The sequence below is a fragment of the Argopecten irradians genome, chromosome 2 (genome assembly GCF_041381155.1).
Source record: "Argopecten irradians isolate NY chromosome 2, Ai_NY, whole genome shotgun sequence".
NCBI lineage: Eukaryota > Metazoa > Mollusca > Bivalvia > Pectinida > Pectinidae > Argopecten > Argopecten irradians.
The window spans coordinates 13549997-13572478 of NC_091135.1; the positions used below are offsets into that span (position 1 = coordinate 13549997).

Genomic DNA, 22482 nt, shown 5'->3' on the forward strand with positions numbered 1-22482 from the left:
TTAACCTCTGGAGTATCGAGGAGATGATGACTTTGACCCGGTGAAGCAAATAACCTGTCAACACATTTATTTTTGTTTTGTCTTTAATTCTCGTCTTCTTAGCATACACATAATATGAAATATTCACCAAACCAAAGTTATCAAAATTATCAAAAGTGTAAATATATATTGTAATGCAACCAACACAAATGACATATTTTACATTCAAATAAAAATCACCGCTTAAGGATACTCCACCGCCGACAGAGCATAAATGATATTCATCATTCGAACAATAATTTGTGTTTAATCGTGTATACATATGCCTAATTAACACAAAAAATAATACAAAATAATTTATTTCGCCTTTGGTGCATGCGCAATCAGTACTTCATTTCATATAGAATATAATGCCACGGATTTTTTTCGGGATGCAATTAATTATTTTTCATATTTTTAACTTGAAGTAAAATTAGAAGCTCAAACTTTTCAATGGTGGTAATGGTGTAAAGTAAGTAACTTTTGTTACAGAAGAAAAATACTAAATCGTCTGCTCCTGTTTTTGATAGTGAAAAAATACCATTTGTCAGCGGTGGAGCATCTTTAACATAAACATTGAATATCTTTCATCATTCGAACAATAATTTGTGTTTAATCGTGTATACATATGCCTAATTAACACAAAAAATAATATGAAATAATTTATTTCGCCTTTGGTGCATGCGCAATCAGTACTTCATTTCATATAGAATATAATGCCACGGATTTTTTTCGGGATGCAATTAATTATTTTTCTTATTTTTAACTTGAAGTAAAATTAGAAGCTCAAACTTTTCAATGGTGGTAAAAGTGTAAAGTAAGTAACTTTTGTTACAGAAGAAAAATACTAAATCGTGAAAAAATACCATTTGTCAGCGGTGGAGCATCTTTAACATAAACATTGAATATCTATTTATCGTTTACATACATATGTTTAATTGGTGTTTGATCATGTATAAATATGTCTGATTAACACAAAAAATAATATAAAATAATTTGTTTCGCCTTTGGTGCTTGCGCAATCAGTACTTCCTTCTATATAGGATACAGTGACAGTGAAACTTTGAGTAAAATTAGAAGCTCAATTTTTTCAATAACATTTTGGTATTAGCACAATTGACAGTAATTATAGCAATCATATATTAAGTGTAACCAACCATGTAATGCTAACAATTGTTTGCAACAACTGTTTCAGACAAACTCCGTAGAAATCTAGAATACACGACCATCAACACAACATTAATGATGTTAATAACAGACTTTCCCAGGTTTAGATAACAGAACCAAATCGGGGAATATTCCTCCATCATGTATCCAAAAAGCATTGGACTTAACAGGGCCCCTATAAAAGCAGTTACCATAAAGAACGCAGTCATTTTACCACATGCATGAACAAAGTGTTCGTTTGACCAACTTAGTATACTGGGCCACCCTATGCCTAATGGAATTCCAAGAACACAAACAGATACCCAAATCCCGGCATCTTTGTAAGCCAGTGCACTTAATGCCAACCCTAAAAAGCCTATGGAACACGTTAAGGTAGAGAGTGAGAGTATTGTCAGTGAGTTCAGGTGATGGACTAGAAATATTCCAAGAATTCGTCCAGTTAATGTGGCACAAAATACGACTGAAGTCAGTAAGGATCCCGATGTCTTTGTCCATTCTAAATGTTGGACACAGAACACTGTCAAATAACCGCTGAATGTGAAATCTATGGCGTTGAAGAAGGAGGCGTAAATCCCGATATTTATCAACTGAAGGACCTTTATAGAGAGGGGTAGATGTCCAATAAAATGGAACGCTGCACCTTTGGTGTTTTGCGCGGTTGATGTGCGTGATTTTAAAAAGAAGACAATAAATGGGATTGACGCAAGCATTGCGACACCGGCTGATATTGAATACGCTTTATACACATTAGACCTCGGAGACAGGAAGTCTGTCATACTAGACTGCAGGGTGGACACGTTGCCAGAAATATTAACAATCGTCGTCGATACATTCCAATTAGCATAAGGATATGGAGAATCAAGAGAATGCTCGTCTGGCGAAGAACCATTGTGTGAATAAGATGGCACCTTAAGTAGAAATGGGGATGTAACCATTGGCGAAATCAAACCGGAAACGGCAAAAGCAGCGTAGAAAATATTAAGATAAGACCGACCACGTGGTGACACTCCCCAAATCGACACAGCCATGGAAATTAGGGCTGAAAACAAACAAACAATGTTGAATTACAATGCCCAACGAAATTGAAAATGTCATTCTTACATGAACTCTATAGGATATTTCTAACGAACAGGGCAGTTGTGAATTGAAATTCGTTCGCAGATAAACAGCGGGAGAAAAATCTTAAAATTCAATTATAGATTATGATTGTGTTCAAAAAGCAATGTTCAAAAATATATTCCAATGACAGATTATGTATATAGAGAGTCATTTACCATACAATTAGCCAAAAACGCTATCGATTTAAAAAGAAATGTATGAAAAAAACAACAAAGTATTACCAACTGCAAGTACTCCTCCCATTAAACCATGCAGCACATGCGCAGTAATCATGAGTTCGTATCTTGAGCACCATGGAATGACAACAAACATGGCGCTATTTCCGGTCATGGCGAGGCCTATGAGCAGGTACTTATTAACTTTTGAGTAAATGCCTCCACAAAGTAAGGACCCTACCACACGGCCAACGAAATAGGCAGTGATAAATGCAGAGCCGGCCTCAAGGTCAGTATTGGAAATAGCTAAGATATCAAGGAAAGCCGGACCTATCTGGCCTTTGGACCACCCCTGAGGAATATAAAAAAAAACCTTGTAATAACGACCACTTCTGTATAAAAACCACCTGACTGATCAATTATTTTCTTCGAGAACCAAATTGTATCATTACAATGTTATAATGACTAGATTAGTTGTGTAGATACATGCAGTGTGTTTACTGTTGCGCGTCGCATAGAATGAAATGAAACTTGTGCAATATAAATGAATATTTCACAGCACATGAAATTAACAAGAAATAATGTATTATGTAAATATCAAAAAAGGCTAAGAATCATTAACTGTTGATTTTATTTGTTTTCTCCTTCTTTTTTTCTTTTCTTTTTTTTTAATAACAAGGGCAATGCTTCCATTACCAAATGAAAGTGCTTCTTACCAATACTCCGAAGGCACACGCTACGCTCGTGCTGAGAATGACCTTGAATTGAGTTGACCTGCTGTTACGAAGTTCATTTAAAAAAGACTGATGTTGTTCGTGTTTTGGCAATTGCAGTGTTTGGTCGTCAATATGAGTGCTGCCTGTGTCTTCTCCTTGTAGTGGAAAACTCTCTTGCTTCATCTCCATGTTTGATCCATGTTCAGTATCCTCTCCTTCTATATAAGACATTTGACAGCTACAAGACAAAACTGAAAATAATTACGGAAAATGTAGTACAATGGTGTTGTAGCTTTATTTTTGTAGCCATTACTTTCGGTCATTTTTTTTTCAAAATTTTATCACAATATTGGAAATGTTAATATATGACAACAAATAGTGTTTTTGTTTAACCTGGGGTAAGGAAAAGGAAAGGAACATGAAAATCAACGGGAAAAAAACATGTTTATACTACAGTTGTACCAATTAATACAGAAGATATTAGGTTCTATATCTCATTACTATTGCTATCACTACTTGTCTATAACAAGAACAAAAACTTCGACCAACAGATACATTATATATGTAAGACGATATCAATACCATAAAAGATGAGATTAAGGCACAGATTATCTAAATCTGCAATTTATTTTGGAAATAGCGCACATTAACTAACGTACATTCTGCAGTTGCATAATCTAAAAATCACCCATATCTTTCATTATTGAGTCAAAGTTTACATATCGTAAAGATTCGCTCAGATAAGATTGAGTAAATAGGCCGTAAATAAAGTAAAGGTCACACCTAACAAATGAGAAATGTATTAATGTTCGTACCCACAAAACAATGAAAGCTTTTAATATGTTATTCGCCACACAAAGATACTAGCATTTTGAGAATGACAATACAATGTACAATGCATAGGTTTTAATTTTACGACTTCAAATACGAAATCAAAATATATTTTGGCAGTACTGCTATAGCTAAATATCATGAAATTTACGTCTACCGTGCATTAGAATGAGTAGATCCAGTCAGACAAAGAAGCCAATCTATGGTTACAATTTTATTTCACATTTTACAGTGATATAAGTCATTACAAAATGACTCCTTCGGATATGTTTTCATTTACATGTAAGCATACACAAAGCGTCAAACGATAACAATTAAAAGGCATAAATTATGTGATGTTGCCAATGTTTTAAGCATCATACAAGTTTGTCATTGTTGAATGGTTTCACATCTAAATTCATCAAAACTTTGGTTTTCAATATATATCACTAGAGAATAAAAATGATCTGTTAAGTTTTCTTGTCTAGTCATATTTGACGCAGATAACGTTATAATGGAAACTAGATTATTGAAGAAGAGACCTAGAGGGCCTGTATCGCTCACATAGTTTGTGTTGCCAAACAAGGTACATGTATAAGGGTTTATTTTCTCATATACTTTATTATACCCTGCCTCTCCTAGATTCTGTCTCAGAGGGGTCAGAACTTTTATCAGATAAAACAGGATTCGTCACCAGGTCACTGTTAAACCTATTGGGCACGTCCCTTTTGCCCCAGAGGGTCAGAGCTAATATTTATACAAAATCTGTCTAAAGGTATACATGTCCATATAATGTTGCCTTCTGATGCTGAGTTTTCTCTTCGAGTCGTTCCCAACATCCAGGATAATCACGTTTTAAACCTACATACATGTATATAGCTATAGCATATGTACGGTTGTCGGACTTACAATTGACCAGTTGTAGGCCCTACAGATAATATAACATCATTTCGTCCCATTTTGAAGTCATTTTGATTTTTATAGTCATATAACGATTTATTAATAACGCATTTTATTAAGAACATAGAGTACAACTCATTAACTGTAAACTACAACACAATTCATACCTTAGTCATAAACGGCTTCCATTTACAGATACATGTAACAGCTGCGCAGTGTTGGATTTCTTCACATGAGATTATATATACATGTACTGTGTATAGAAGTAGTACAGTGCATTATGTTAAACGCCGATACATTATACAGTTTAGTCGCCTTTGATTACTCTGGAAACAATATTTTATATATAAATATATCTATAGTTTCAATGAGTTCCTTCATCGGACTTGGATAAACATATCTGCGCTATAGATTATTTTGTCTTCAAAACGTAGTTATTTTCCCTGTTCACGCAAATGATTCATTGCTGTGACAACCTATACATGTAAACACATAAAATATTTAGTAAACTATCTAAATTTCTGAATACCTAGCTGTAGCCATGCACCCCGGCATCGACCATTTATATAAGAAACTACAATGTAGATCCATACGAAATGGATATTGTACATATGTACATCCTGAAACCACAGAACGCAGAACAAGCTTAATATTTTTTTCTTACGATGTATCTTAGGTGTCTTCACATTTTCAGTAAATATGAAGTGGGTTTTTTTTTCAATATTGCGCCATTTTGTTGCGAACACAAAACTATTTTAATTAAAAAAATAAAATAGGCAAAATATGACAGAAGTTTCCAATTCCCTTAATTTATTTATACATAGTTTGGATGTTTGTTACCATACATGCATATACATGAAGACAAAATTATGCAGATTTAGAAAACTTCCATTACAATTAGGCATACATTTGTAAATCAGGGATGCGCTAAATATTTGTTAAAACAACTTATGTCTTAACACTTTTTGGACAATGTACAATGTACTTAAAAGTTAGTAAATGATTGATTTCGGGTCCAAAAAAGGTCCAGCCCATACGATTTGTTTGTTTATAGATCACCAACAATGTTTTAGTTTGAAAATGTGCTGAATGTTGCCTTAAATTGTGTACACTGTACATGTATATAAGGGACCTACATTGTACATGTACGTACGCGTGTACTGTGCAACGATTAATACCATATACACGTTTATACATGTATGAACAAAAATGAAAATGTACGCACATTAAAGTATGTTTGTTAGGTGAAACTAATCGACGATAGTTTTGTGATTTCAAAATTTCTTATGAAAGTTTTAGGAGCTGAGCCTTATTTTTCTAAAGAAAATCGTTTATGCTCTGCTACCCTCCTTCACAAGAATTGATTTTCATCCAATCAAAATGTAGCATTTTATTTATTGCTGATCATGAGAAGCACATGACTTCCGGTGTCAACATGGACTCAAGTGTTCACGTTATCAACATAGTTTGGACATTGATATTGATAAGCCTATCATCGCCTGTGCAATCAGATGCACAGCCTTGTGTAAAGAAGGGTCCATGTACTTGTGAAACATCTTCGTATACTGTCGATCTAACGCCATTGTCTCAACGCGCAGGGGATTCGAGGTACGTTGTACCTGCCAAACTTGATCAATATTTGTATAACAAGTTAGATATTGACAAACTGAAAGTACCTGAGTACTATAACGATGATTTTCACAAGCTTCGTGGTCATGTTTCATACTATAGAAATATAGACATATCTCATAGACATATCTTAACTTGTTTCATTTTCCGCACAGCTTTTAGTCCTAACGTATGTATACAAAAATGCAGAACGTTCCAGTTTTCGCCCACTGTACATTATTAGTATGTTTGTGTCATGTGATGTTAGATAGAACGGTACGAGCGAGCCAATATATGCATTAAGACAAAACCTTGGAAGAGCACAGCGCAGTTTATTTTCCTGACATATTAAAGTTATACACGTACACTGTATGTACTTGTGCTCATGATCATTTTACTTTAATGCACATTAAATAAAATATTAAAAGCTCTTCTTGATACATGGGTATGAAAATTATGGCACATATAATTCTAACCACATCAGCATTTTTCGAAAATCAAAATTGTATTCAATACATCCTTTTGGTCCTGGTACATATTTTTCTCTCGTTGAATATTTAGTACAATCACTCTGGATCCATTGTAATCTTCAAACGAAGTACATGTAAGGTATGTCCAGGGATAGATATAATGACAGTGAAAGTAATCTCTGAGTATAGAGGATGTCAAAGTTCATGTCTTATTGAAATTGGACTCACTCTTCTCTTATAGAGAAGTTATCATTGGTAGATGAATTTTAAGTTTTTTCATGCCAGTATCATTATTTGATTGAATCACTTGTGTTTTTAACTTTAACACATCTACAATACGATAGCTCCAAGATCAAAAACAAAATACAGAATATGCCTCTTAAATCTATAATTTTTTTCCATCTTTCAGATTGTTTAAAGCCAGTGATGGTATATACAACTATGTATTCAGTCCATGTATTTATACAGGGACACCCTGTGGTGACCTTAGGTCAGATGTAGCTGTAAGTATATACCTATAATTTGGAAGAAATTAAGAAATTAAACATATTCAGGAAGAGACAATCTCATCAGGCAGGAGGTGCGTGTATTTGAGATTTATTAAGGTAGTGGTCTACCGGTTTCACCCGTGTTTGGCTTCATCATGATCAGGACACCATACCATCAAATTTAACTAGCTTAAATCTCAAATACACCCGCCTCCTGCCTGTTGAGATTGTGTTTTCCTGAATGTAGTTTCCCCTTCCTTTTCAGTCCCCTGCATACCTTTGAGTATTCAGGAGGACAGTGGAGGACCCATTGATCCACAAGTAAAGCAACAACGATATCGATGTTGGCTCTACCTCTTGTATACAATGTATAAAGAAATTAAACAGATACACTGTGCCAGGTGTATCAAACAGATACACTTTCAGAAAAGTTTTCACCAGGTACACATATGTATCTACAGTAATAAATTATTCAGACAAACTCTACATGTATATTTGCTTAAAATTCATTTCAGTTTTGCCTGAAAACAGCAAAATGAATTAATTTTCAGGGTTACCATAAAGAACTATACCTGATTTTTTCAGGTAACAAATTGAATTGGAATTGATTTTTAGGTCATTTTAAATTTTAATTGACATTAGATTTTCTTGCTTTAAAATTGACCTCATTTTCAAGTCATATTCAGGTCAATTAGTTCTATTTAGCTAAAATTGGCCCAAGACATTTTGCATATATATATCACTAGATGCATGGCATTCATATATACATTGTCATTATGTATATGTTATATATTGGATCAAATTATGTGTAGTATATCATAGGATCAGGATACATGTACATTGCATGTGCGCAGAGTTGTAAATTGGTTGAATATGATGCAGATGAAGAATAAATCAAAATAAAGTACATATAGATGTAGCATTAAAAGCTGTTCATTTTGATGTTTACAGATTTGCCAAGAAACAAAGAATACCCCTCCTGAGACATATGTTGTGGGAACCCAGTCTTCAGTGAAATTCTCTGGCAATCCTGACGATGGATCCCTACAGATACAGTATTCAGCCAACCCCAGGTCAATTTATATCTCATAACATGATATAATTATATACTCTGTTATTCCAGAAAACCTAATAAAGCTTATAGATGTCATTAACTTTAGTTATAACTTTGATCTCAATGACAAATATCTTTGTTGATCTTAAATATGTCATAAATTTTACTTTATATAATTATAACTTTGAACTCAGTGACATTAGTCAGAACACATGTAAAAATATTTGAATAGATGATTTCCATGTACTTCACTTTGGAATTTGAAATTTGCAATGGATTATATTACCATAATATAAACATCCAAGTCCATCAACGTTATAACATTATACTTCTATTTATCTATCAAAAAGGCATTCAAAACTCTTCTTATTGTCATAAAATTGTCATGAAATTACAGTAGAAATAGTTAAACTATTATTTGCATTCATAAAGTATCTGTCAAAAACAGGCCTTCCAATCATGATTCAAATCACGTGTTTTCTGATAAATCCATTTAGTCCTGTAATTATTGATTGATTTACAGAGTTGGCCAGGTATCTGTTGTTTGTTCTGATGAAGAGGCAAGCTTTGTGCATATTTCAAACCCCAACCTAACTACCTACGTAAGTACTACCTATATATTTAAACAATAAAGTATAAGTGTAGGTATTAGTAACTATATCAATTTGTAATTACAGTTTACTTTCGTTTTAACCATCATGCTAATCTGAAATTATGGATATTGTTTCAAGCTTTACCGCGTGCAGTCACTCACACTATAGACATTTCACTCACCACCAATCTCTAGAGTATTAAAATCATCACATTAGGTTCGATCATTTTTGTAAGGGGGTGATAATCTTATTAACAACTAGTGGTGGTCAGTCTATAGACATTGTATAAACATATTCATGATTAATTATTGATTTTGAACCATTTGACTATCCATATAAATGTATTCAGAAATAATTTTAATTGATTTTGACCATTTGGCTAAGTTTTATTTTCTATTCAATGTTGCTTGAAGTAAACAGTGTTTGGTTTTTTTCTTCGTCAGTCATTTCAATTGAAAACTAAGTATGCCTGCAAGCCGTCTGGCCTGAGCCCTGGCTCGGTGATGCTTATCATGTAAGTACATGTATAAGTATATAAATGATCAATATACATTTCTATTTAAAGACATAACGTATTCACCATAAGTAGTCCTTAGTCCCTTTCAAACACCATTACTCTCATATAAGTGCGACTCGGTCATCCTATAAGAACGCGTATATCACTTCATTATGAGAAGTCTTCCCCGTAAGAGTTCCTCTCCCCTATATGTCGACCCCTTCCCCTATTAGCACTTTTCCCCCTAAAATCACCCTATAAAATTCATCGATCTTTACCAATAAATGCACCTCCATTTTACCTTCCCCCTAGATGTCAAAATCACAATTGATATATAGTTTTCCAATGTCTCTATATATATATGACATAATGTTGGGTGTGGAGCAAGTTACATAAATGTATAAGTTAATGATCACAATTCATCTATTGCTCTTGCTTTATGATAAGAAGTAAAACATTTCTTTCCTCAGACCTGTTAAGAACACATGCATTGTAACTTGAGTAGTACATGTAGGAAATGAAATTTCATGGAAACCGTATTTGAAATATCTAATTATTTCTTGAAATATTGAGGGGAAAAATTAATAATGATTATTTCTTTTGATTCCTATTAAAAAAAGATTCATATTCTAAATACTTTGCTCTTCTATTCTAAATAATACATTTTTACAGTTTCTTTGTGCTACTCCTTGTATACATAATTGGAGGGATTCTCTTCATGCGATACGTCAGAAAAGCACAAGGTGTAGAAATGATTCCAAACCGAGAAATGTGGGCAGAGTTACCTCTCTTGATCAAGGTAAAAAGGAATTCTGTAGAAGAATATTTATTATACTCCTTGCTTTTACAAAAAAAGCTGAATAAGTGTACATGTGTACTTCAATTTGTTCTAGCACGATGTAGGTTGGATATATTTATTTAGTGTATATCTGGATCATTATAGTTACTTCCTGACATTGTGTAAATTGAATGACCTGACTTGGTTAGAGATATATATTCAACATTCTGATATCATACAAGTCAAAGAAGTTTTCCTATCGTTTTTGCATTTTCCAACCATTTCTTAGTAGTTTCATGTTGATGTATTACTTGTGGGAAATGTTGTATAATGCTGCCTTTAATAATTTCTATTTCTGAAATTTTATCAAAGTCTTACACAAAGCTTTTTTAGCAATGGTAAATTTATGTTGAATATTGGGATTTTTTTCTGTAACTTTCTGAAAATTTACTTGTTGTAAGTTTTTTTTTTTGCATATTCTAATCTATTTTTGTAATTTTTACAGGATGGAATATTGTTTGTTTCACGAGGGTGTAAGACGGAGTCAACATATTCTCAGATTTGATATTTCAGAAACTTACAGGTTGTATGGAATTTCTATAGATCAACATGTGATATATTAAATTTGTTATTACTATAGATATATACCTATCATGAAGTTTTGAAAAAAAAAATATTGATCACTTTTGATCCCCATAGAAACAGTGAAATTTTATTAAGATCAGCTGTAATAAGTCATAAATAGATTTTTTTTCAATGGCAATTAACCTATGAGTTTTAAAAATGAAATTATTCTGCTGAGAAAAATGGTGTAAAGTTAAAAATTGTTATGATTAATGTGAAAAAGCATTTCAAAATAAATTTTGGCACTAATTTACTTAGGAACTTTTAAGAGAAGAAGGTATTGAAGAATACTCAAATGCATTTCTTCCATTTAAGTGCACGTTGAAATGAAAGAAATTTAAATATCAATGTTAGAATTGCAAGGTGCATTTACCTTCAGCTGATAAAGATGTCCTATTTTCCTTAAAATGTATGTTGTATTCATTTGAAGAAATGAGTGGTTCAAATTATCACCACCTAAGGAGAATCAGTAATTATGATGCAATATTGTGCAAGTTAAAACTATGAATAGTTACTGCATGGAAGATGAAATTGGGAATAGATCTGATAATTATTCTGATTTTTACATTGATGTGTTGACGAATAAGTGACTGAAAGTATTTCATGATCAAAGCTTAACTTAGAAGAATTATTTTCAAATCAAGTAGAATATATATGCTTTACAAAGATGAATGTAAGGCAGTATATGTACAGTCACTATGTGTGTATTATTGAATGATGATGAAAATGTGGAATATTTCCTGATGTGTTGCGAGTCTTCAGTCTTAATCTGTTAAACCAAGGACGTATATGAGAAGGTTAAGTCACACTGGACTTTTGGGAAGAACAACCCAGGAGCTTTTGTGTTTGTGCACTGACCGTGACGTTGGGCGACGACTGATTTTCCTTTGATATCCGCCAGCGCAGCCTTTGATGTAGCTTGTGGGTGCGAGGGTTACTGTCTTACTTTCTGAAGCGGGGCTGTCATTTCATGAACTGTCGTATTTTTTTAACGAAAATTTAAGACATGTCTTCTAAATCTTCGATTCTTAAAGCAGGTAATAAACGTTGTAAAAATTAATAAACTTTACATTGGTGTTTCGTTTGACTCGATAAGGCAAGTATTTGTTGAGAAAAATGGTTTTTATTCCCGGTTCATAGGCGTCTCGCGTGGTGTTTAGTAGTGTAAAGAGACAGTGACAAATCCTTCTCACTTATAAATCCTTGGTTAAACAAAGTAGTGCCTGACATCTAGTTTAGTGTGAAAAAGATAAATGTGTTTGCCTTACCGAAAGCTAACTAGATAACTGGTTATTTTATAGATACTGTAGATTAACAACTTTGTTTTTCCGAAATACAATTTCTCAGGTAAATTTTCAAGAGAGTGCAAATTTAAGTATTTTCGGAAAGAACAGTTTATGTGTAAATAGTGCGTTATAGTATACATTTTCATATAATTTATATTAGAGTCTATTACCATCAATTCTACTTCACTTACTATGTATTTGTTTAATATCTTAAAAAGCGACCTTTTCTAAATCAACAAGAAATCTGGGGTCGTGATATCATAATACCAGGATGGGATAAAGTATCAATGAGTTTGTTCATTTTAGTCAATTCACAAGTTGACGTTTATGTATCACCAAGATTATAGGAATCAGATGTGATGGTTTACAAATTCAAAGACATCTTCTCAGCAGTAAAAATACTCAGGGTCATATTTGAACCATTGAATACTGATCAAGTAAACTTCAACTATAATCAAGTGAGTGTTATCACCAAGGGCACTTTACATGTTCTTTCCATCTTTTTTAATTGGTGAAAACCATCAGTATATCTTTCCAAATCGATCATTAATATCACTGTGCCTCTGTTAGATAAGTTGTCATATTATATTGATGATAAATGGCAGCCTATGACATTTAATTCATTCACCCCTGAACACACATTTAAGCTATTCCAAATCAAAGACTAGACCAGTCCATTATGAAACTTAGGAGTGAATGAGCTAAAAGTGGAACATATATTGTCATTTATGGTTTTCATGTGTTACCAATAGTTTAAATATTCAGATAGTTGTTTATTTGTTCTGTTAATGACATGTACTTGTCTGAATCAAATTAAAAGATCTGCCATATTTTTACTGTGTAGTTGATTGCCATTTTCATTTTTGTGCTTAGACATTTTTTTTTGTTTATATTTTTTTTGAAAATAATCCAAGAAAGCTACAATGTGTATAGCTTAAATGTACTTATATACACATAAACAGTTATATCAAGATTTCTAGCAAGAAGATATTTATAAAAAATGACTTTTATTCTTCTTTTTTCCTCTCTGATATTTTTGATATTTGCTTAACATTCTAAAATCAGTTCTGTTATTGCCCTTTTATGTACATATATTGTGGGATGTATTTATTTAACATTGATCTGACTGGGATAATCTAGGTTATATATTTATGGTATGCATCGGTAACTTACTTCACTTTTAACTTTATATGTATATATATTTGAAACTTCTCTGTTTATGAAACAGTTGTTTCCACAGTTTACACTCTTTTTATTAATATTGGATTTTTTTAAAATTCTGTATTACTGAGATTCTGTTATCTTTATCGAGTAACCAACTACACAGTACTACATTTGTCTAGGTTAACTCAGGAAATCTGATCTTTAATAAAAAATCTTAAATCACTCAGACATTGGTTTGGTTTAATGCTACCTTTTTCTTCGTGAAACATTCCACATAGAAAGCATAATGCTTATTTGAAACCTGTTATTTAAAATAAATGTATCATAACTGTGTAATACTTTGCTTGCAACATTTTAATGTTATCATTATATAGTGTATATAATTAATATGTAATATTCATTTTCAATTTTCATGCTCTCAGATCTTCCAACAGTATGTTTGATTTGATTTTCTCTAAAGGCTTAAAACATCAAATAATTATCTATCTCCCTACTTCAATATCACTGAATTAAAGAATTGTTCCAGTTGTCAATCAGACATTTATATTGTAAGATATTTTAATGTATAGATATATTCATGCTGATTTTAATTGAACATATCATGATACGCACATTGTTTACCAGTAGTATATATGTATGTATCCTTCTTTCTTTAGCAGTACTTGTGTGTTTTAATTCATAATTTTAATTGCAGAAATAAACCTATTTGAATTTCATTTATATAGTTCCCAACTCGTTTTGATGGATTCTCTCATGCAATTTACATCTGTGTAAGTTCTTAGCTTAACCAGAACCTTTTTAGCTCTCCTATTCTAAGAATAGGGGGAGCTAATGTTGTCACCCCGGCGTCGGCGTCAGCGTTGGCGTCCCATTTCACGTTAAAGTTTTTGAGCAAGTTTCTGTTTCGTCAATTTTTTTTTTAGTCTGTTAATTTGTCATATTTCCAGGTTAAATTTTTTGAGCAAGTTTCCATTTTGTCTTGTTTAAGCTTAAGTCATCATAAATGTTTATGATTTTATTTTCCTAATGTGTATGGATGCTGAACGTGATAATACAACCAATTTGTGGCCCTTTAGGGGGGTTTTGAGTCTGTTAATTTGTCATATTTCCATGTTAAAGTTTTTGAGCAAGTTTCTATTTTGTCAATTGTTTAAGCGTAAGTCATCATAAATGTTTATGATTTTATTTTCCTAATGTGTATGGATGCTAAACGTGATAATACAACCAATTTGGGGCCCTTTAGGAAGTTTTTGAGTCTGTTAATTTGTCATATTTCCATGTTTAGATAGTAAATACTTGAACATCAACTTCTTCTGAATAGGCGAGCTTTGCTGTTCTCCAACTGCTCTTGTTTGATGTCAAGATACATATATTTTATTCGAGTCTCACATTTCATATTTATTTCACAATGAAACATCTTATAAATGCATGTATATACATGCAAGTATAATGCAAAAGCCAATCTAAAAGAGTTATGAGAAGTCAAACTTTACATATAGTTTTTAAGATATTTGTAAGTCTAAATGATTTAGTAAATCATGTATGTAATCTTAGCAACGACTGTGTTAAAAAGACACGTTTTTGAAAAATGTGGTCATGCAAAATGCGGTCAAAACGACATTATCCCTGACATTTGAGCAACCTAAGAACACCGGTATCAAGATTGATTCTTATTTTCTAATGCCTAATTGATGAATTGGACAATCTTTTCTGGTTTTGGTGCTTATTTTCTGTGATTTTGGTAATACTTACACTGAAATGATTTGATTTGTTGAGAAATGGGCATTAGATATCCAAAGTCACCATGTCTTACCAACTATGGGCGTTTTTCATTACCAGTATGATGGCCTCTTGACGTGTCAATGTCCTAAAAGTTATTCCTTTATATTATTCATACAACAAAACGTTTGATTGCATGCATAAATATCTTTTTTAGTCATGTACGTCATACGATATAACATTTTGAACGTGTAACATGAATAATGGGAAACTTTGTTCGTTTTTGGCTTTTATCTATGGCATACTTCATTAACATATTGAAAATAGAAGAGAAATATGAGAACATAAGATAGAAGAGAAATATGATGGTTAAACGTTTGGTGTTTTTATTCATGGCCCACGTAAACATATTAAAGACAAAAATATAAATTGAAGAGAAATATGAGAACATATGATACAATGTATAAGAGAAATATAGTGATTAAACGTTTGGTGCTTTTATTCATGGCTCACGTAAATATATTAATGAAAAAGAGTGCAAATACATACATGTACCATGCATTGTTCAAACCAGTATGGTCGAGATTTACTCAAGTAGTGACACAATCTATTATCTGCGGCTATGATTTATATCTTATACACCCTCTTACCTTGCATCAGGGATTAAAGAAAGCTGTCTAAAACTTTGCTTATTACGTCTTTGAATTAATGTAATGTCATTCTCAGGTTTAAATACAAAAGCTGTAATTCCATAATAATGCGATAGTCACGTTTTAGTTTCATTTTCTTTGTGTTTGCATTCATAATGCAGCTTTAAACTTCTGTTTTATCTGAAATTAATTTTTTTTCCTGTGATATTATTCATGTGTAAATATTTCCGCATTTGAAACCAAATTCCTAGCGTTGAGTTATGCGTTAAATCTTCCTAACAGTTTAAGAATGTTTTATTATTGCGCATTATTGATCTTGTTTGGTTTCCGGAATGGCTGGTGTAATATTCAGTGACATACAGCTGAATTTATATTGATTTGGTGTTGATTTCTTTTTTATATCCTCTTATATATTTCTGTAGTTTATTATCAAAATCTTTTTGTCTATGTGTGCAAAATACTACAAAGAAACTTATTTTTGGTGCGTTTAAATTCTGGTGAATTTCTAGCAATAAGATTTCTCAAAAATATATCACCTCGCAACGGTTGCATTACCTAACCCACTAGAACTTTTAACTGTTAATCTCGATAGTAAAGCAGTATGCCAATAGTCGTTAGGCGTGGAAATATTGTATTTACTGTATTTTAAAACTTGTATCCGGTGGTGCAGTTGTAATATTAAACAGCACATATATAGTGAGAAAGAGATTTAGCCTCCTTCAATTTATATAAAATGTGTAAGGCCATATCCTAGTGATACACCATCCCCAGAAATGAGAATTTTTCAACATAAAGTCACATAAGTGTATGACAATGATACATGTAATTACGCGAACAATAATAAGAGATCTAATAAACTTTTTAAATAACAGTATGGTATTTCAGGTTTATTATACATGTTAGACTACGTAATCAGCCCTATTCCTGCAATATGGTATCCAATAGTATTTCTGCAATATGTTATAACTTGCAGTTTCTTTATAATCATTTTACATAGTACATGAATGCTATTTATCATTATACATACCAGTGCATAGTTGCTATAGTTACCTTAGCATTGACTACATGTTATGTAGATCTTAAACTATAATGATTTAAGGTCTAATAAAAAAAACCAGATAATTATTAGTATCATTCTGGGTTTTAGGAAGCGAGCTTTATTAGGTGATTGTTTACCACATCAATAACAATATTAACTGTGATTATGGTTGTGTGGAACTATTTGCAATCATTGTTTATGCGTTCGATGTAAATAAACAGTATATATAAAACTTGTGATTTTGTAAAATGAAAATAAATATTTTTGTATCGAGTGTGGATTTTTGCTTATATATTTTCGGTTTGTAATTTGCGGAGACAGAACATCAATGCATTTGCGGAGATTAAGCATCAATGTTTTTGCGGAGATTGAACAAAAATATTTTTGCGGAGATGGAACATCGATGTTTTTGCGGAGATGGGGTATCGATGTATTTGCAGAGATGGAATATCAATGTATTTGAGGATATGGAACATCAGTGTATTTGCGGATATGGAACATCGGTGTATTTGCGGAGATGGAACATCAATGTATTTGCGGAGATGGAACATCAATGTATTTGCGAAGATAGAACACCACTGATAACCAAAAAATCATTAGTCTAGATATAGAAACTTATGAGGTGATTTTACTCTATTTAGCTCGCCTTAAGAGAATTAGGCTTTTAAAATCACCATGGTGTCGGTGTCAGCGCCTTCGTTACCGTTGGCAATAGCCAAGTTCAACTTTTCGTACAAGTGTTGAAATCCTGTTATCCGTAACAACTGACATTGATTTCATCAATTATGTTGGATTGTAATTGTTTTGATATTTAGTATAAACAGTTATTTTACGGAGGTAAATAATGGATTCTAAGAATTAATTCCAATGGGTCGAAAGTACCAGATTAATGTTTTGGTGCGAGTCAAGAGGCGAACTTTGCTGTTCTTTAAGTAAACATATTAGGTACATAATGTAGTAGAGAAAATAAATCATTTTCATTCAGTATATCTTAAAAATGTCCCAGCTCACCCATTTGTCACAAACTTGCGATATTGCGTTGGAAGGAAATTTGATATGTACATGTACTTGTACATATTTTTTTCTGGGCTTAATGAGACACATTGATATTTATCATAGCTTAAAATCCGAAATACGAAAATTAATATTGCTGTCATTTGTTATTTTAATTATTTATTTTTCTATTTTTCGATACAGAGATTTTAATAATATTTTATAGATGTACATTGTACTGTGATTTACAGATGCTGTTGAAGAGATCGTACTGACACACACGATTATAATAATCTGTCATATCAAAGGTCAAACGAATTGAATCCATGAGAAAATACAGCAAAACGATTACGTCTAAATACACAAAAAGGGTTACATTACTTTTAATGCCAGTCATCTATTTCAGCTATTTGTTTTCGAATATTTCATCAATTGGTGCTGTGTCCCTTTTCAAAGATCAAAAACTAGTCTCAATGATACACAAAATTACCAAATAAGAACATAATAACACATATTTAGCCCACCATCATCAGATGGTGGGCTATTCAAATCGCCCTGCGTCCGTGGTCCGTGGTCCGTCCGTAAACAATGCTTGTTATCACTATTTCTTAAAAACTGCTGCAGGGATTTTGTTCAAACTTCACATGAAGGGTCCCCTTGGTCCATATTTGTGCCATACAGATTTTGAGGCTGATCGGAAAAACAAGATGGCCGCCAGGCAGCCATCTTTGATTTTGGCAGTTGAAGTTTGTTATCCATATTTCTTGAGAAATACTGAAGGGATTTTGATCAAGCTTCACATGAAGGTTACCCTTGGTCCCTTGTTGTGCCATACAGATTTTGAAGCTGATCGGAAAAACAAGATGGCCGCCAGGCAGCCATCTTTGATTTCGGCAGTTGAAGTTTGTTATCGATATTTCTTGAGAACTACTGAAGGGATTTTGTTCAAACTTCACATGGAGGGTAACCTTGGTCCCTATTTGAGCCATACAGATTTTGAGGCTGACCGAAAAAACAGGTTTGATATCCCCTCAAAAAGGCTGAAGGGATCTTTCTCATTCTTAATGTAGGTTCCCCTAGGGCCCTTGTTTTGCATATTGCATTTTTGGACACATCGGTGAACAAGATGGCCGCCAGGCCGCCATCTTGGATTTTGATAGTTAAAGTTTGTTATGGCTATTTCTCAGATAGTACTGAAGGGATCTGTCTCAAAACTTCACATGAAGGTTACCCTATGGTTGTGCCTAGGCCTAGTTGTGCATATTGTGATTTGGGACCGATTGATCAACAAGATGGCCACCAAGGAGTCATCTTGGAATTTGATAGTTGAAGTTTGTTACCGCTATTTCTCAAAAGGTTCTGAAGCGATCTGTCTCAAATTTTTAGCCCACCATCATCAGATGGTGGGCTGTTCAAATCGCCTTTTGTCCGTGTCCGTCGTCCGTCCGTCCGTCCGTCCTTCCGTCCGTTAACAATTCTTGTTACCGCTATTTCTAGGGCCCTTGTTTTGCATATTTCTCAAATTTTACATGTAGGTTCCCCTAGGGGTCTAGTTTTGCATATTGCATTTTGGGACCAATCGATCAACAAAATGGCCGCCAGGCAGCCATCTTGGATTTTGATAGTTAAAGTTTGTTACCGCTATTTCTCAGAAAGTACAGAAGGGATCTCTCTCAAATTTTACATGTAGGTTCCCCTAGGGGTCTAGTTGTGCATATTGCATTTTGGGACCAATCGGTCAACAAGATGGCCGACAGGACGCCATCTTGGATTTTGACAATTGAAGTTTGTTACCACTATTTCTCAAAAAGTACTGAAGGGATCTGTCTCAAATTTCATGTGCATGGTCCCTTAGGTCCCTGTTTATGCATATTGCATTTTGGTACCGATCGGTTAACAAGATGGCCGACAGGAAGCCATCTTGGATTTTGACAATGAAGTTTGTTACCGCTATTTCTCAGAAAGTACTGAAGGGATCTCTCTCAAATTTTACATGTAGGTTCCCCTAGGAGTCTTGTTGTGCATATTGCATTTTGGGACCAATCAGTCAACAAGATGGCCGACAGGACGCCATCTTGGATTTTGACAATTGAAGTTTGTTACCACTATTTCTCAGAAAGTACTGAAGGGATCTGTCTCAAATTTCAAGTGCATGGTCCCCTAGGTCCCTGGTTATGCATGTTGCATTTTGGGACCGGTCGGTTAACAAGATGGCCAACAGGAAGCCATCTTGGATTTTGACAATGAAGTTTGTTACCGCTATTTCTCATAAAGTACTGAAGGGATCTGTCTCAAATTGCATTTGCAGGTTCCCCTAGGGGTCTAGTTGTGCATATTGTATTTTGGGACCGATTGATGAACAAGATGGCCGATAGGCCGCCATCTTGGATTTTGATAGTTGAAACTTGTTACCACCTTTGCTCAGAAAGTACTGAAGTGATCTGTCTCAAATTTTATATGTAAGTTCCCCTAGGACCTTATTTGTGCCTATTGCATTTTCAGCTGATCAGTCAAAAAGATGGCCGACAGGTAGCCATCTTGGAATTTGATAATAAAGTTTGTTTCTCAGAAAGTACTAGAAGGATCTTTCTCAAATTTCATATGTAGTAATATGTACAGCTGTACGAAAAGTTTGAAAAGCAGAGAAAAGATCCCTCTTTTGTTTGTCAGACATAGATCATTCTTTGGTGGGCGCCAAGATCCCTCTGGGATCTCTTGTATATGTAGTATGTTTGAAAAAGTTTAAAAAGTAGAGAAAAGATCCATCTTTCCTTTGTCAGATATAGATCATTCTTTGGTGGGCGCCAAGATCCCTCTGGGATCTCTTGTTAAAAAGATATTTTTAAATGAAGATAAACGGCCTAGCGGAGTGTCGGAAAACCTATGTTAGCCAACAAGTTAAAAGAGCAAATCGTGTCAAAAACCTTACATTTTGATTACACTATTACTACCAATTTAAATGTTTTACGATACTTAAATGTTATGAATTACATTTTCCTTCCTTTGTGGTTAAGGTTTAAGACCCTGTTTAAACTAGATATATTTTGTATGCTAATATATCAATTCTTATGTGTACTTAAGCATAAGTTAGTTAATAAAAAGTGTATAAACATCGGGCGAAATATTACTATTGACTCGTAGATTGTTGTGTTGATTGTTTAGTTTGGTTTGATTTGTTATATCAACGTCCTATTAACGGTCAGGGTCAAGTAAGAACGACCTCCCATGCATGCGGTGTGTACATGGGAGGCCATCATGTATGTGGTGTGTGTGCCCTGCAGGTAGGGCGTTAGAATTGTACCTGCTGCCCCTATTCCCCTATTGTATGATCGTATAAGGCGGCTAAATTTAGGATATTATCTTTTCTCTTCTTTCTAACTGACTTTATCTTTCCTAATGCCTCCCTTGGCACCGCCTCACTTTTGCGCCCCCCCCCCTAGTTTCTGCTCCTTCTTAGCGCTCAGCATACAGGGAGTGGGACGACTGGTTCGCCCGTTTTCAGTATAATGTTACCGGTAGGGCGTGTTGCTTGGTGTCTTCGGTGGCATGCATCAGTGATTAAGCACTATAAAAAGGCAATTCAATTCAATTTTAATTTAATAGAATTGAAATTGAATTGAATTGAATTGAAAAAGGGCAACAGTTCCACTATACAAGAAGACACAAAATGAACGCGGTCTTCCAAAACACGCACCTCGCACAACATACACGCAACACACTGCATACATGGGAGTCCGTCCTTAAATGACCATAGCTGTTAATAGGACGTTAATTAATCAAACAAACAAAAACAACGCTGTGTGTAGCTTGTGTGAAATATGAGGTGCGTGTTTTCGGAGGCTGCAGTATATACGTGTTGTGTCTTCTTTTATAGTGGAATTGTTGCCCTTTTTATAGTGCTATGTCACTGAAGCATGCCGCCGAAGACACTAAGCAACACACCCCACCCGGTCACATTATACTGACAACGGGCGAACCAGTCGCCCCACTCATTTTATGCTGAGCGCTAAGCAGGAGCAGAAACTACCACTTTTATAGACTTAGGTGTGTCTCGGCCAGGACCCAGAGCCTTCCTCATAGGGGCGAACGCTCAACTTAAGGCCAAAAGTGAGGCGGTGCCAATGGATGCATTAGGAAAGATAAAGTCAGTTAGGAAGAATAGAAAAGATAATATCCTAAATTAAGTCGCCTTTTACGATCATGCAATAGGGGCAGCAGGTACAATTCTAACGCCCTACCTGCAGGGCGGGTGTTGATTGTAACTTTTGGCAAAATATGCAAAAGATTATACATTTCAGTTAAACAAGTCCACAGGGTTCGGTACAAGTGTCTGTCATCAAATAACCATGTCATTATATTTATAAGTGTTTATAGCAAGTAAAAGAAACGCTTGTTTGACCGGATTCAACTTTACAAAAGCATCTTTTTGAAAACTAAAAGAATGATACAGAACTCAAAGACAAACTATTGGTGGCTTTTGTATTGTATGAATTGATATGAGACACTCCATGCACACGGGGGGGGGGGGGGGGGGATTATAAGACAGCCCTCGTTAACATTTAGTTTAGTTTAACTAAATTGTTCAGAAGGTGATAATGAGTGTGGTAATAACGGTAGGCTAGTAATTTTGCACAA

The 22482-nt window shown here is 33.9% G+C and overlaps 2 protein-coding genes across 2 annotated transcripts; one reads left to right on the forward strand and one right to left on the reverse strand.

Annotated features, from left to right (window-relative positions):
* Positions 1-875: 875 nt before the first annotated feature.
* On the reverse strand, positions 876-3422 carry LOC138316447 (sodium-dependent glucose transporter 1A-like). The gene is made up of 3 exons (XM_069258141.1): positions 3176-3422; positions 2490-2811; positions 876-2224 (listed from the first exon to the last, which is right to left on the reverse strand). The coding sequence occupies exons 1-3, from the start codon at positions 3404-3406 to the stop codon at positions 1185-1187; spliced, it is 1593 nt and encodes a 530-aa protein (XP_069114242.1). The 5' UTR covers positions 3407-3422; the 3' UTR covers positions 876-1184.
* Positions 3423-6302: 2880 nt separating this feature from the next.
* LOC138314522 (cation-dependent mannose-6-phosphate receptor-like) lies at positions 6303-17128 on the forward strand. Its single transcript, XM_069254900.1, has 7 exons — positions 6303-6493; positions 7373-7466; positions 8403-8524; positions 9029-9107; positions 9542-9612; positions 10267-10393; positions 10878-17128. The coding sequence occupies exons 1-7, from the start codon at positions 6303-6305 to the stop codon at positions 10935-10937; spliced, it is 744 nt and encodes a 247-aa protein (XP_069111001.1). The 3' UTR covers positions 10938-17128.
* The last annotated feature ends 5354 nt before the right edge of the window (positions 17129-22482 follow it).

What these genes read in the sequence shown, in the direction of transcription:
- LOC138316447 (XM_069258141.1), bottom strand. Translation starts at nt 3,406, where the DNA reads ATGTCTTATATAGAAGGAGAGGATACTGAACATGGATCAAACATGGAG. An exon ending in CGTGTGCCTTCGGAGTATTG is followed by an intron (nt 2,812 to 3,175) that starts GTAAGAAGCACT and finishes TATATTCCTCAG; the next exon opens with GGGTGGTCCAAAGGCCAGAT. An exon ending in TTTTTCATACATTTCTTTTT is followed by an intron (nt 2,225 to 2,489) that starts AAATCGATAGCG and finishes GTTTGTTTTCAG; the next exon opens with CCCTAATTTCCATGGCTGTG.
- LOC138314522 (XM_069254900.1), top strand. Translation starts at nt 6,303, where the DNA reads ATGACTTCCGGTGTCAACATGGACTCAAGTGTTCACGTTATCAACATA. An exon ending in CAACGCGCAGGGGATTCGAG is followed by an intron (nt 6,494 to 7,372) that starts GTACGTTGTACC and finishes TCCATCTTTCAG; the next exon opens with ATTGTTTAAAGCCAGTGATG. An exon ending in AGTTACCTCTCTTGATCAAG is followed by an intron (nt 10,394 to 10,877) that starts GTAAAAAGGAAT and finishes TAATTTTTACAG; the next exon opens with GATGGAATATTGTTTGTTTC.